Here is a 16,829-nt window from a genome sequence, read left to right as displayed (position 1 = left end):
TAGTCAGTGTCTTCTGATTATGAACAAGGTGTTGTTGCTTGATAACTAGATCATGTCATTAGGAGAATCACGTGATGGACTAGACCCAAACTAATAGATGTAGCATGTTGATCGTGTCATTTTGTTGCTACTGTTTTCTGCGTGCCAAGTATTTATTCCTATGACCATGAGATCATATAACTCACTGATACCGGAGGAATGCTTTGTGTGTATCAAACGTCGCAACGTAACTGGGTGACTATAAAGATGCTCTACAGGTATCTCTGAAGGTGTTAGTTGAGTTAGTATGGATCAAGATTGGGATTTGTCACTCCGTGTGACGGAGAGGTATCTCGGGGCCCACTCGGTAATACAACATCACACACAAGCCTTGCAAGCAATGCAACTTAGAGTAAGTTGCGGGATCTTGTATTACGGAACGAGTAAAGAGACTTGCCGGTAAACGAGATTGAGATAGGTATACGGATACTGACGATCGAATCTCGGGCAAGTAACATACCGAAGGACAAAGGGAATGACATACGGGATTATATGAATCCTTGTCACTGAGGTTCAAACGATAAGATCTTCGTAGAATATGTAGGATCCAATATGGGCATCCAGGTCCCGCTATTGGATATTGACCGAGGAGTCTCTCGGGTCATGTCTACATAGTTCTCGAACCCGCAGGGTCTGCACACTTAAGGTTCGACGTTGTTTTATGCGTATTTGAGTTATATGGTTGGTTACCGAATGTTGTTCGGAGTCCCGGATGAGATCACGGATGTCACGAGGGTTTCCGGAATAGTCCGGAAACGAAGATTGATATATAGGATGACCTCATTTGATTACCGGAAAGTTTTCGGAGTTACCGGGAATGTACCGGGAATGACGAATGGGTTCCGGGAGTTCACCGGGGGGGCAACCCACCCCGGGGAAGCCCATAGTCCATAAGGGTGGCGCACCAGCCCTTAGTGGGCTGGTGGGACAGCCCAAAAGGGCCCTATGCGCCATAGAGATAAAAATCAAAGAGAAAGAAAAAAAAAGGGAGGTGGGAAGGAAGGGAAGGACTCCCACCCACCAAACCAAGTCCAACTCGGTTTGGGGGGGAGTCTTCCCCCCTTGGACTCGGCCGACCCCCTTGGGGCTCCTTGAGCCCCAAGGCAAGGTCCCCTCCCTCCCACCTATATATACGGAGGTATTGGGGCTGATTTGAGACGACTTTTCCACGGCAGCCCGACCACATACCTCCACGGTTTTTCCTCTAGATCGCGTTTCTGCGGAGCTCGGGCGGAGCCCTGCTGAGACAAGGTCATCACCAACCTCCGGAGCGCCGTCACGCTGTCGGAGAACTCTTCTACCTCTCCGTCTCTCTTGCTGGATCAAGAAGGCCGAGATCATCGTCGAGCTGTACGTGTGCTGAACGCGGAGGTGCCATCCGTTCGGTACTAGATCGTGGGACTGATCGCGGGATTGTTCGCGGGGCGGATCGAGGGCGTGAGGACGTTCCACTACATCAACCGCGTTCGCTAACGCTTCTGTTGTACGATCTACAAGGGTACGTAGATCACTCATCCCATCTCGTAGATGGACATCACCATGATAGGTCTTCGTGCGCGTAGGAAAATTTTTGTTTCCCATGCGACGTTCCCCAACAGTGGCATCATGAGCTAGGTTCATGCGTAGATGTCTTCTCGAGTAGAACACAAAAGTTTTTGTGGGCGGTGATGTGCGTTTTGCTTCCCTCCTTAGTCTTTTCTTGATTCCGCGGTATTGTTGGATTGAAGCGGCTTGGACCGACATTACTCGTACGCTTACGAGAGACTGGTTTCATCGCTACGAGTAACCCCGTTGCTCAAAGATGACTGGCAAGTGTTGGTTTCTCCAACTTTAGTTGAATCGGATTTGACCGAGGAGGTCCTTGGATGAGGTTAAATAGCAACTCATATATCTCCGTTGTGGTGTTTGCATAAGTAAGATGCGATCCTACTAGATACCCATGGTCACCACGAAAAACATGCAACAACAAAATTAGAGGACGTCTAACTTGTTTTTGCAGGGTATGCTTGTGATGTGATATGGCCAACGATGTGATGTGATATATTGGATGTATGAGATGATCATGTTGTAATAGAAAATATCGACTTGCACGTCGATGGTATGGCAACCGGCAGGAGCCATAGGGTTGTCTTTATACTAACGTTTGTGCTTGCAGATGCGTTTACTATTTTGCTAGGATGTAGCTTTAGTAGTAATAGCATGAGTAGCACGACAACCCCGATGGCAACACGTTGATGGAGATCATGGCGTGGCGCCGGTGACAAGAAGATCGTGCCGGTGCTTTGGTGATGGAGATCAAGAAGCACGTGATGATGGCCATATCATGTCACTTATGAATTGCATGTGATGTTAATCCTTTTATGCACCTTATTTTGCTTAGAACGACGGTAGCATTATGAGGTGATCTCTCACTAATATTTCAAGACGAAATTGTGTTCTCCCCGACTGTGCACCGTTGCTACAGTTCGTCGTTTCGAGACACCACGTGATGATCGGGTGTGATAGACTCAACGTTCACATACAACGGGTGCAAAACAGTTGCGCACGCGGAACACTCGGGTTAAGCTTGACGAGTCTAGCATGTGCAGACATGGCCTCGGAACACATGAGACCGAAAGGTCGATCATGAATCATATAGATGATATGATTAGCATAGGGAAGCTTACCACTGAAACTATACTCAACTCACGTGATGATCGGACTTGAGCTAGTGTAAGTGGATCATGAACCACTCAAATGACTAGAGAGATGTACTTTTTGAGTGGGAGTTTAGCGAATAATTTGATTAAGTTAAACTCTAATTATCTTGAACATAGTCTAAGTCCACTTTGAATATATTTTTGTTGTAGATCATGGCTCACGCGACAGTCATCCTGAATTTTAACACGTTCCTAGAGAAAGCTAAGTTGAAAGATGATGGAAGCAACTTTGTAGACTGGGCTCGTAATCTTAAGCTAATCTTACAAGCTGGGAAGAAGGATTATGTCCTTAATGCTGCGTTAGGAGATGAACCACCCGCTACGGCTGATCAGGATGTTAAGAACGCTTGGTTAGCACGTAAGGAGGACTACTCAATAGTTCAATGTGCAGTCTTGTATGGCTTAGAACCGGGACTTCAACGTCGCTTTGAGCGTCATGGAGCATTTGAGATGTTCCAGGAGTTGGAGTTTATCTTTCAGAAGAACGCCCGGATCGAGAGGTATGAGGCCTCCGATAAATTCTATGCTTGCAAGATGGAGGAAAACTCATCTGTCAGTGAACATGTGCTCAAAATGTCTGGGTACTCAAACCGTCTAGGTGAGCTGGGGATTGAACTCCCGCAAGAAGCTATCACTGACAGAATCCTTCAATCACTGCCGCCAAGTTATAAAGGCTTTGTGTTGAACTACAACATGCAAGGGATGAACAAGTCTCCCGGCGAGTTGTTTGCGATGCTGAAAGTCGCAGAGTCTGAACTCCGTAAAGAGCATCAAGTGTTGATGGTGAATAAGACCACTAGTTTCAAGAGAAACGGCAAAGTCAAGAAGGGCAATTCGAAGAAGAGCGGTAAGCCTGTTGCCAATCCGACGAAGAAACCCAAAGCTGGACCTAAGCCAGAAACGGAGTGTTACTATTGCAAGGGTATGGGTCACTAGAAGCGCAATTGCCCCAAGTATCTGGCAGATAAGAAGGCAGCCAAAGAAAAATCAGGTATATTTGATATACATGTTATTGATGTGTACTTAACCGGCTCTCGTAGTAGTGCCTGGGTATTCGATACCGGTTCTGTTGCTCATATTTGCAACTCGAAACAGGAACTGCGGAATAGACGAAGGCTGGCGAAAGATGAAGTGACGATGCGCGTAGGAAATGGTTCCAAGGTTGATGCAATCGCCGTCGGCACAGTGTCACTTCAGTTACCGTCAGGATTAGTGATGAACTTAAATCATTGTTATTTAGTGCATGCGTTGAGCATGAACATTATATCTGGATCTTGTTTATTGCGAGACGGTTACTCTTTTAAGTCAGAGAATAATGGTTGTTCTATTTCTATGAGTAACATCTTTTATGGTCATGCACCAAATGTGAGAGGATTGTTCATATTGAATCTTGATAGCGATACGCATATACATAACATTGAGACCAAAAGAGTTAGAGTTAACAATGATAGCGCCATATTTTTGTGGCACTGCCGCTTAGGTCATATTGGTGTAAAGCGCATGAAGAAACTCCATGCTGATGGACTTTTGGAGTCACTTGACTTTGATTCACTTGACACGTGCGAACCGTGCCTCATGGGCAAGATGACTAAGACTCAGTTCTCCGGAACAATGGAGCGTGCAAGTGACTTGTTGGAGATCATACATACCGATGTGTGTGGTCCGATGAGCGTGGAGGCACGCGGAGGATATCGTTATTTTCTCACCTTCACTGACGATTTAAGTAGATATGGTTATGTCTACTTGATGAAGCACAAGTCTGAAACATTTGAAAAGTTCAAACAATTTCAGAGTGAAGTGGAAAATCATCGTAACAACAAAATCAAGTTCCTATGGTGTGATCGTGGGGGTGAATATCTGAGTTTCGAGTTTGGTACTCACTTAAGACAATGTGGAATTGTTTCACAGTTAACACCGCCTGGAACACCACAGCGTAATGGTGTGTCCGAACGTCGTAATCGTACTCTATTAGAGATGGTGCGATCTATGATGTCTCTTACTGATTTGCCGTTATCGTTTTGGGGTTATGCATTAGAAACAGCTGCTTTCACTTTAAATAGGGCACCATCAAAATCCGTTGAGACGACACCATACGAACTGTGGTATGGCAAATGGCCAAAGTTGTCGTTTCTTAAAGTTTGGGGATGTGATGCTTATGTCAAAAAGCTTCAGCCTGGAAAGCTGGAACCCAAAGCGGAAAAGTGCGTCTTCATAGGTTACCCAAAAGAGACAGTTGGGTACACCTTCTATCTCAAATCCGAGGGCAAAGTGTTTGTTGCTAAAAACGGAGCTTTTCTCGAGAAGGAGTTTATCTCGAGAGAATTGAGTGGGAGGAAGATAGAACTTGACGAGGTTGTCGAACCTCTCATCCCTCTGGATGGTGGCGCAGGGCAAGGGGAAACCTCTGTCATTGCGACGCCGGTTGAGGAGGAAGTTAATGATGATGATCATGAAACTCCAGTTCAAGTTTCTGTCGAACCACGCAGGTCGACGAGACCACGTGCTGCTCCAGAGTGGTACGGTAATCCCGTCTTATCAATCATGTTGTTAGACAACAATGAACCTGTAAATTATGAAGAAGCAATGGTGGGCCCAGATTCCAACAAATGGCTAGAGGCCATGAAATCCGAGATAGGATCCATGTATGAGAACAAAGTGTGGACTTTGGAGGTACTACCTGAGGTCCGCAAGGCTATTCAGAACAAATGGATCTTTAAGAGGAAGACGGACGCTGACGGCAATGTGACCGTTTATAAAGCTCGACTTGTGGCGAAGGGTTTTTCACAAGTTCAAGGAGTTGACTACGATGAGACATTCTCACCCGTAGTGATGCTTAAGTCCGTCAGAATCATGTTAGCAATAGCTGCATTTTTCGATTACGAGATCTGGCAGATGGATGTCAAAACGGCGTTCCTTAACGGTTTCCTTAAGGAAGAGTTGTATATGATACAACCCGAAGGTTTTGTCGATCCTAAGAATGCTAACAAGGTGTGCAAGCTCCAGCGATCCATTTATGGACTGGTGCAAGCATCTCGGAGTTGGAACAAACGCTTTGATGAGGTGATCAAAGCATTTGGGTTTATACAAGTGGTTGGAGAATCTTGTATTTACAAGAAAGTGAGTGGGAGCTCTGTGGCGTTTCTAATATTATATGTGGATGACATATTGCTGATTGGAAACAACGTGGAGTTTTTAGAGAGCATAAAGGATTACTTGAATAAAAGTTTCTCTATGAAGGACCTAGGAGAAGCTGCTTACATTCTAGGCATTAAGATCTATAGGGATAGATCAAAACGCCTAATAGGACTTTCACAAAGCACATACCTTGATAAAGTTTTGAAGAGGTTCAAAATGGAACAGTCCAAGAAAGGGTTCTTGCCAGTTCTACAAGGTACGAGATTGAGTAAGACTCGGTGCCCAGCAACTGATGAAGATAGAGAGCATATGCGCTCCGTCCCCTATGCTTCAGCCATAGGTTCTATCATGTATGCGATGATGTGCACTAGATCGGATGTTAGCCTGGCCATAAGTATGGCAGGTAGGTTCCAGAGTAATCCAGGAGTGGATCACTGGACAACGGTCAAGAATATCCTGAAGTACCTGAAAAGGACTAAGGAGATGTTTCTCGTGTATGGAGGTGACGAAAAGCTCGCCGTAAAAGGTTACGTCGATGCAAGCTTTGACACAAATCCGGACGACTCTAAGTTACAAACCGGATACGTATTTATTCTTAATGGGGGTGCGGTAAGCTGGTGCAGTTCCAAGCAAAGCGTCGTAGCAGATTCTACATGTGAAGCGGAGTACATCGCTGCCTCGGAGGCGGCTAAGGAGGGTGTCTGGATGAAGCAGTTCATGACGGATCTTGGAGTGGTGCCAAGCGCACTGAATCCAATAACCTTGTTCTGTGACAACACGGGTGCCATTGCCTTAGCAAAGGAACCACGGTTTCACAAGAAGACCAGACACATCAAACAACGCTTCAACCTCATCCGCGACTACGTCGAGGGAGAGGACGTAAATATATGCAAAGTGCACACGGATCTGAATGTAGCAGACCCGCTGACTAAACCTCTTCCACGGCCAAAACATGATCAACAGCAGAACTGTATGGGTGTTAGATTTATTACAATGTAATTCACATGATGATGTGAGGGCTGGATTATTGGCTCTAGTGCAAGTGGGAGACTATAGGAATTATGCCCTAGAGGCAATAATAAATATAGTTATTATTATAATTCTTGTATCAAGATAATCGTTTATTATCCATGCTATAATTGTATTGAATGAAGACTCATTTACATGTGTGGATACATAGACAAAACACCGTCCCTAGCAAGCCTCTAGTTGGCTAGCCAGTTGATCAAAGATAGTCAGTGTCTTCTGATTATGAACAAGGTGTTGTTGCTTGATAACTGGATCACGTCATTAGGAGGATCACGTGATGGACTAGACCCAAACTAATAGACGTAGCATGTTGATCGTGTCATTTTGTTGCTACTGTTTTCTGCGTGCCAAGTATTTATTCCTATGACCATGAGATCATATAACTCACTGACACCGGAGGAATGCTTTGTGTGTATCAAACGTCGCAACGTAACTGGGTGACTATAAAGATGCTCTACAGGTATCTCCGAAGGTGTTAGTTGAGTTAGTATGGATCAAGATTGGGATTTTACACTCCGTGTGACGGAGAGGTATCTTGGGGCCCACTCGGTAATACAACATCACACACAAGCCTTGCAAGCAATGCAACTTAGAGTAAGTTGCGGGATCTTGTATTACGGAACGAGTAAAGAGACTTGCCGGTAAACGAGATTGAGATAGGTATACGGATAGTGACGATCGAATCTCGGGCAAGTAACATACCGAAGGACAAAGGGAATGACATACGGGATTATATGAATCCTTGGCACTGAGGTTCAAACGATAAGATCTTCGTAGAATAGTTAGGATCCAATATGGGCATCCAGGTCCCGCTATTGGATATTGACCGAGGAGTCTCTCGGGTCATGTCTACATAGTTCTCGAACCCGCAGGGTCTGCACACTTAAGGTTCGACGTTGTTTTATGCGTATTTGAGTTATATGGTTGGTTACCGAATGTTGTTCGGAGTCCCGGATGAGATCACGGACGTCACGAGGGTTTCCGGAATAGTCCGGAAACGAAGATTGATATATAGGATGACCTCATTTGATTACCGGAAAGTTTTCAGAGTTACCGGGAATGTACCGGGAATGACGAATGGGTTCCGGGAGTTCACCGGGGGGGCAACCCACCCCGGGGAAGCCCATAGGCCATAAGGGTGGTGCACCAGCCCTTAGTGGGCTGGTGGGACAGCCCAAAAGGGCCCTATGCGCCATAGAGATAAAAATCAAAGAGAAAGAAAAAAAAGGGAGGTGGGAAGGAAGGGAAGGACTCCCACCCACCAAACCAAGTCCAACTCGGTTTGGGGGGGGAGTCTTCCCCCCTTGGACTCGGCCGACCCCCTTGGGGCTCCTTGAGCCCCAAGGCAAGGTCCCCTCCCTCCCACCTATATATACGGAGGTATTGGGGCTGATTTGTGACGACTTTTCCACGGCAGCCCGACCACATACCTCCACGGTTTTTCCTCTAGATCGCGTTTTTGCGGAGCTCGGGCGGAGCCCTGCTGAGACAAGGTCATCACCAAGCTCCGGAGCGCCGTCACGCTGCCGGAGAACTCTTCTACCTCTCCGTCTCTCTTGCTGGATCAAGAAGGCCGAGATCATCGTCGAGTTGTACGTGTGCCGAACGCGGAGGTGCCGTCCGTTCGGTACTAGATCGTGGGACTGATCGCGGGATTGTTCGCGGGGCGGATCGAGGGACGTGAGGACGTTCCACTACATCAACCGCGTTTACTAACGCTTCTGATGTACGATCTACAAGGGTACGTAGATCACGCATCCCCTCTCGTAGATGGACATCACCATGATAGGTCTTCGTGCGCGTAGGAAAATTTTTGTTTCCCATGCGACGTTCCCCAACATCGACCCCCCCTGGTCGATGTGGTCGAGCCTGGGCTAGGCCCCAGTGCTCTCAGCACTTGATTCCGGCCCCTGTAGTGCCATCTAAGCAACTCCGGCGTGCCTCCACCGCCTCGGACCTCGCCGGCGTCGAGCCGCCGGTGGGTCTGACCCTGTCGACCAGGGGTTTGACTCCCGTGAGTCACAGACAGGTGGGGCCTAACCCTGTTTAAATTAAGTCCATGAAAAAAATAACTAATCAGATTAATTAAACCTAAAGACTCACTGACTAGTGGGCCCAGACCCTAATTAGGAATAAAAGATTAAAATTAAACTCTTTTTAACACTTGTGTCACTGACTAGTGGGCCCTGGCTGTCAGGTTTGACCTGGCCGGCTAGTTGACCTGCTGACGTTAGTGGTGATGCACTAATAGTATTTTCTGTTTATAAAATAATTCCAGAAAATGCTGAAAACTTCTAAAAATCATATAAAATAATCTGTAAGTCCAATGAAAATAATTTATATATGAAAAAGTATCATAAAAATCCAAGGAATCTGATTATGGCACTTTCATGCAAGTTTGAAAAAGTTAACATCACCAAATAGGCAAAATGGTGAATAGGATAAATATAATAAATAGTTCGGAGTTGGAAATTGATACTTATTTGATTTCCACTTCAATTGTTATGACCAAACATTGGTCAATGCAAATCAGTACCTCAAAATACTAACTCCATACATGTTGGAATAATTGTTATGAGCTTCAGGTCGAATCAATTAAAAGGGTACCCGGAACAATAACCGGGTTGAAGTGATGTTTGAATCCTAATTCAAACCAACTTCAACTTAAGAAATGATAGTCACATTAGCCCTGCCACCTTTCATTTCATGTCTTGAGCATGCATCATAGTGTTGCATTTCCGTGAAGTAATTGTTGTTCTTTCTTGTTTACCGGTGTTGTTCCCTCTCGGTAAACGATGTTTCCGACGATGTGATCGTTGACATTGATGAAGACTCATTGCTATCTTCAGACGTGTCAGGCAAGCAAACCCCCCCTTGAGCATATTGAAATAAACCCACTCTCTCGCTCCTGCTCTCTTTTACTGCATTAGGACAAACACGATTCAACTGTACATGTTATCGGTAGTTGAACCCATTCCTCCGCATGACCTGATTTTGTCACAGTAAATAGTTGAAACCACTTAGCATGAGTAGCAACTGCTTGTGCCTTGATGTGCTTACTCATCCATGCTTGTTTACAATGCCTGCTATGCTTAGAGTCGTGTCGTGTCTGATCCGTCTGAATGATGAATCGGAATGGTTGTGTTCTTGTCCTACAGTGTGAGAGTAAAGGTGTGAATCTGATTTGGTAAAGGTAGCGATGAGAGGCCATGTAGGAGTACATGGTGGGTTGTCTCATTGGGACCGTCCTTAAGAACTGAGTTCTGTGTGTGTTATCCAAGACAAGATACTACCACACATTGGGATACTTAATTGACCCTCTCGTCTTATTAATCGCCTAGATCTCTGTCCAGGAGTTGCAATTAGTTTCTGGTGTTTGTAGGAAAAGTGTTGGCGGCCGTGTTTAGCTCTGCCCGACGGGGTAGGCTTCACTACGGTAGATACACAGTGGCACGGTGTACCAAGTGGCACCCGAATGGTGGGCTTGGGAACCCTGCGCGCATCGTTTGGGGCCGTAGAGGAAACCTCGGCCGGACTTCCTTGCGGTTTCAGTCTCAAATAGGCGATAAACCTGGACTAGGGTCTTGTGTGGTTAACGGTCGTGGCCGACACCCACGCCAGTGCTTCCGCTTGAAGGTTGCCGAGATGCATGACGTGCATATGGTGCTAAGTGGTGGGAGCATGTGTGAAGAAGTATACCCCTGCAGGGTGATTCAATCTGTTCGAATAGCCGCGTCCTCGGTTATGGACTACTTGGAAACATTACGTGGTACATAGACAATTTAAATGATACTCTAAAACATGCAAGATAAGTGTGAGTGCTATGGAAGGCCTTCTCGTAGGGAGACGAGAGTGTATCCATAGTGGTGTATTGAATTGGTGAATATGTGGACTCGTGTGCGCTATCCCACCTCAAAGAAAGAACTTGTAGTCGTAGTACAGGTTAGCCAAGAGTCAAAGCTGGCTTGCTGCAATCAAAGCCCACAATCCTTTCATTGAAACATGATGCATATGTAGATAGTTCTGATGTAAGACTTGCTGAGTACCTTTGTACTCACGGTTGCTTTATTTATGTTTTTGTAGAGAAGTCTTAGACTCATTAAAAGGTTCTACGCGATGTGTTCGATGTTGACCGGAATAGCTTGGGAATCCCAGACAGAGGTCTGGCTCCTTTGGTAGGGTCGTAGTAGCTCTTCAGGCTCTTCCAACCACTTTTAGTAGATGTCTGTACCCAGACATGATTTGCTTCCGCTTGTTGTTTGTATGACTTGAGTGTCGGGTCACGAGACCCCTGTTTGTAATATCATACTATGTTGACTCTTATGAGTCTTTAATAAATGCTTGAGTCATGGAGTTATGTTGTGATGCCATGTTGTATCTACACATATCGTGCATAATGTGTGTATGTTTGAAATGCATTATATGTGTGGGATTCGACACCTAGTTGTTTGCCTTTAGTAGTACTCTTTACAGGGAAATGCCTCTTTGTGATTCCATCGAGCCTTGGTAGCTTGCTACTGCTCGGAACACATTGATTGACCGGCATGTATCCTTCTTTGCTGCTGTGTCTGTCCCCTCGGGGAAATGTCACACGATGTAATGGAGTCCTTGTAGCTTGCTACGACTCGTCTACATACGCTGATGACCGACACCTGCTTAGTTGGGTTATGTATGCCTGTCCCTGTACGGTTGTACCGCTGGGGTTTATAACTAGTCATGTCGACCCGGGTTCTTTGTCGTATGAACGCTAGCAACATATTCATATACGTGAGCCAAAAGACGCAAACGGTCCCGGCCAAGGTAAGGTGGCAGCCGTGGAGTTTACCGTGCGTGAGGCCGCAAAGTGATGTGATGTGTTACAGGCTAGGTTCTTATGACTCAGGATCGGGGTCCCGACAGCTCTGTTGAATGGTGATCGAATGTATGTTTGTATTGAGGTGTTCATGATTAGCTTGTGGCGAGTGTAAGCCAATTCCATGTACTCATCTCTTCTTTACATGTAATTGTAACGATATCCATTCTTGCGAAACGACGAGATGTGCTTCTATCCTTGTCAAGGCCCTCGTGCCAAAATAAGGATATGATCGCATCTTGGGCGTTACATTAGCCTTTTCCTAATTTTAATAGTTGGCAAGTTTTAGCAATTATACCAAGTCAAGCACACCCTACACATGCAAATCTAACATTATAGCGGCGGAAAGTAAATACATGCACATATAAGTAAAGGGTAGGGATAGGAAGACTAACCACAAAGATGACACGAATATTCATGGCGTGGTCTCGATGGGTGGTGCTAACTTACGTTCATGTTTATGGAGACTTCAACCCATGGAGGATAATGGCCACGAGAGTCTACGGAGGGGTCCACCCATGAAGGGTCCATGAAGAAGCAACCTTGTCTATTCCATCATGGCTTACGTCCATGAAGGACTAGCCTCACTCAGGTTAGATCTTCACAAAGTAGGCGATCTCCTTGCCCTTAAAAACTTCTTGGTTCAACTCCACACGAAGTCATAGGCTCCCAAGCGACACCTTACCAATATAGGAGACACCACTCTTCAAAAGGTAATAGATGTGGTATGGATGATGAACTCCTTGCTCTTGTGCTTCAAAAGATAGTGTTCTCAATACACAATCACTCTCTCACAGATTTGGCTTTGGTAGAAGAGATTGATTTGGGTAGAAAGCAACTTGGAGAGGCTGGAAATCAAGATTCATATGGTTGGAGTGGAATATTTGATCTCAACACATGAGTAGGTGGTTCTCTCTTGGAAAATAGATTTGGCAAGTGGTGGCTTGTTCTTAGTGTTCTCTCTATGAACGAGAGGAAGGTGGATGGGTATATATAGGCATCTCCAAAAATCCAACTTTTACAACATTATTGCCTAAATCGGTAGAATCATTAGTTCAATGAAATATATGTTCTTATTCATTACCAAAACAATATGGGAAGAAATTGTGCCTTTATCATCGACGACTAGAGTGACGACAGGCGGGGACGAGGATGGACATACTGGATAGTGTTGGGACGATCACGGGGCTGCTCAGGATGGACAAGCCGCCCTGCCTTCTTTTAGAGCAACTCCAACTGCGCGACCCAAACGGACGCGCTCTTTGTCCGCCTTTTGTCCGTGTGGGTCGGCATGTCCGCCCTCTTTTGCAAATGGGTCGGTCGTGCGCCCAACGCGCCGACCATTTTTCGTCCGCGCGATCGGCTAGCATCCATTTTGCTTCAGATTTGAACGTTATTTTTATTTCATCAAATGCATTTTAATACATACATTTTTAACTATTCTTCGCTAAGAATATAAGACCAAAGAAAACAAGAATCACAATTAAACATTTTAAAAGATGTCCAACTTGCTTAACTGCTCCTACTAGTTGGACTAGGATCTTCTCTATGATCTGTGGATTCTTGAGCACAACGTCTTTCTTCTTTGATTATGAAGAATTAGAGGTTGCTTCCCCTTTGGTCTCTTCTTTAGCCTCATCTATACCTTCAATTCTAGATAAAAGTGCACGAACGTCTAGAAAATTTCGTGAGATCAATAGATCGATGTATTCTTCCTCCCAATACCAAAAATTATATCCATCCTACACACAATATTTAGCAAATAATAAGCTTCCAGAATTGCATCGAATCATCCAAGCGCAAAAGGTGGAATGAAAATCGTACCACATCATTTTTGCACTTCACGAATGCCCAACCGGGATGTTACGAGGTCCAAGAAACGCATCGGACGACCTCCAGCGAGTACTCGTCGCACTTTATGAACGACAAAGGTGAGCTAGCAACCTTTTGGGCCAACACCGAGCCAGGGCGGCGGCCAGCCGTGGTCTTGCCGGCGAACCTGCGACGGGTCAGGCCCTAGCGGATAGAGGCAGATTGAGCGCCTGCATGTAGCACCGAGGGATTTCCCGGACGAGGTGGACCAGCACACTGCAAGTCCATGGCAAGTGTTGTCCATTGGCGACCGGATTCGCCAAATCCCGCCAGTAGGATGCGCAAAATTTTACCAAATCCCACTGTCGCCACAGATCCACCAATAGGCCTCCCGCACCGGGACGAAGAAGGCACCCCGTCGGTGGATTTGCTATTGGAGAGCTAGGGTGATCGAGGAAAAATGGGGTCGCCGGCCTAGGGTATGTGTGCATGCGGGCGGCGGGTGGGGGAATTGGATAAGAAAGAAAGAGTGTGACGCCGACTAGCGGGCTAGAAAAAAGAGCACGGGGGCAAGGCGCATGTCCGCTCCGTGTTAGTGGCGACGCAAATTACGCCCAAATTTGTGCCCAAAATGGATCGCGGACAAACGAAGAACGAACACGCGTATGTTTGTGTCGGCGCGTTGGACCGACTTTTCTGTCCGCCATGACTCAAACAGACATACGCGATCGCGTTGGAATTCCTCTTAGCGAAGCACTTTGGGAAAAGAAATATATAGTGTGGCCATAATGAACCTAATCGTAGGTGCGCGGTGCAGCTCGGCGACGGGTGCCTACGAGTCCCTTTTTGTTTCTATAATTATATAGTATTCCTTCCATAAACAAATATAAAAGTGTTTAGATCACTACTTTAGTTATCTAAACGTTTTTATATTTTTATGAAGGGAATATTACGTTTGTAGGAAAAATAAAATCAAATTGAGAATCAATCAGTTTACTACATAACAAACCGACGAAGCAAATTAACATGAATATCTATAGCGAGCTCGTAGTAATAAATAATACTCTAAAATAGAAGGGTTAAATAAATTGTGGCACATCCTAGTTCGTGACAATGCAATGATGCGCGAGGAATGCCGGATTAATGCTGAGCCTAGAGTACATTCATTTGACAAGGTTGCACTTGGTCCTGATCTTCCCTTGGTTGCCGGTGAGCACGCCGATGGCGCCCATCTTGGCCATGGAGACGCGGAAGTCCCGGAAGAATTGCCCGTTGTACCTGCCAGTGGCGGCGCGGCGGACGTAGGCAGCGGTGAAGGGATGCTCCATGAGCCCGGCGTCCGACCTGAGCAGCCCGCGCCTCCTGGCCACCTGCCGATAGTAGCTCGTGTCGAACGTCTCGCAGCTACCGGCGTCCATCTCCGCTGCCGCGCTGCTGTCGCCGGGGCCGCGGCAGCGCATTCTCAGCCTGTCGGCGTACCTTCCGTCCAGGGTCGGGTCGGTGCTGCGGATGCTGCCATTGTAGAGGCGGTCGGCGAAGGACGAGCAGTGCGCCTTCCCAAGCGTGTGCGCGGCCGAGAGCACTACGAGGTCCTTCACATCGAGGCCCTTGGCCGCGAACACCTCGATCATGACCGTGATGTTTCCGTAGAGCGGCGGCAGCTCGCCGCAGTTTTCTGCGCTGGACGTCCGGCCGTCCCTCCGGCCGAGCGCCACTGGCCAGGACGGGCCTTTGCTCTGGGGTCGACGGATTCAGAGTTTCAGATACCGAAAGACAAGTTGGTACTACGTGATAAAACAAGAAGCAAAGTAATTGTGATGTACGTAGTACCAGAACGACGGCGTCTCGTGCCATGAGCGCGAGAAGATCGGCGCAGGAGACAGTGGCCGGACACGCTTTCTCGAGCTTGTCTTTGACCCGTGCGACAGCGTCCATGCCGCGGAGGCTCTGGTTGGGCATGGCATCCTTCTCCGCCGGGCTGCCGTCCGTGGAGTCGAGCAGCACCGACGCATCGCAGCCCTGCACGAAGCAGTCGTGGTAGTGCAACCGGAGCAGGGACGCGGCCAGGTCCGGCGACGCCCTGACGATCCTCGTCGTCTCCCTGAACACGATCCCTTCCGCTCCCGGGCACGTCTTGTCGTAGTACCCGAACCTGATGCCCGGCTGCGCTGCGCATACAGACAAGAGCGCAGCTAGAGCAAGTGACAGCCTCGTCACCAGTGCGGCCATCTCTCCGGTCTCTAGCACTGCTGGTATGCTACAGTGAAACTGGACACTGGCTCTCTGCCTGTGTGGCTACAGCATTTGGTATTTATGACTGATCGGCTCTGCATCTGCATCGTTTCATTCCCACCAAAGGGCTTCGATTTGACTATACTAAATGAAGAGCTTCGATTCTTGCAATGAGTGAGTTGACTTTGCCATTACGAAATGCATATGCAGCAGATTCGTTGCGTCTCCGTTGCGTGCGGCGCCGTCCACTGTTTTAACTAGTTGTACACCGGTGTTGCAGCTGTGACCATGCACGCGGCAAGCCTACAGCGTCACCCTAGCCCGAATCTTTGGTTTGAACGCAGATTTAGAAGAAATGAAATGACGGACAACATTAGATGCTACTAAAAAAGGTTACGATACCCCGATCTCAAGATCCAACGCCTGAATCTTTAACCAACAACAACAAGGGCATCTCGTCGGAGTAAACTTAGAGAGCAGAGAGTAAGTATTTAGGGGGTGTTTGTTTTCTGAGGGACTTGACTTTTTTTATTTTCAGGGATTAAAAAAATCCGTACAGTAGAGTCTTTTTCTAATCTCTTGAAGAAAAGTCATTTCTGTTTGGTTACATAGAGACTAAAAGAAACTTTTTTTAGTCTAGTTCGTGTAAACAAACATGGCCTTACTTCTCCAAAGTTCGTTTAGCCTAGTTGATCCCTTAAATTTAGTGAAGTAGTTTTTTTTCCTTAAATATTTTAGCTTGGCCGCATGAACTTCAAACAATTGAGCAATCTATCATCAATCATTCAAATATTTGAAAATAAACATGCATAACATAAAAACTATTAACAAGTAAGTAGTATATAGTTTCACAGATCAAGATATTTAAATTAAAACATGCATAGTTCATTCTAAAGTTAACATATCATCGGTCAAGTTTGATCCAAAATCTTCACAACACCCAAAAGAATTCGGCCATGTTCATCTTCACACTATGACAACAACAATAACAAACTCCATCATCCATTAGACGCTAGCAATCACCGCACAAT

General features: G+C 46.4%; 1 protein-coding gene across 1 annotated transcript; it reads right to left on the bottom strand.

The window, feature by feature from the left end:
- Positions 1-14,524: 14,524 nt before the first annotated feature.
- On the bottom strand, positions 14,525-15,872 carry LOC123430132 (peroxidase 1-like). The gene is made up of 2 exons (XM_045114035.1): positions 15,397-15,872; positions 14,525-15,302 (listed from the first exon to the last, which is right to left on the bottom strand). Exons 1-2 carry the CDS (start codon positions 15,793-15,795, stop codon positions 14,730-14,732), a joined length of 972 nt encoding a protein of 323 aa, XP_044969970.1. The 5' UTR covers positions 15,796-15,872; the 3' UTR covers positions 14,525-14,729.
- Positions 15,873-16,829: the final 957 nt, after the last annotated feature.

The sequence above is a fragment of the Hordeum vulgare genome, chromosome 2H (assembly GCF_904849725.1).
Source record: "Hordeum vulgare subsp. vulgare chromosome 2H, MorexV3_pseudomolecules_assembly, whole genome shotgun sequence".
NCBI classification, from domain to species: domain Eukaryota; kingdom Viridiplantae; phylum Streptophyta; class Magnoliopsida; order Poales; family Poaceae; genus Hordeum; species Hordeum vulgare.
This window is presented reverse-complemented; position numbering and strand designations above follow the sequence as displayed.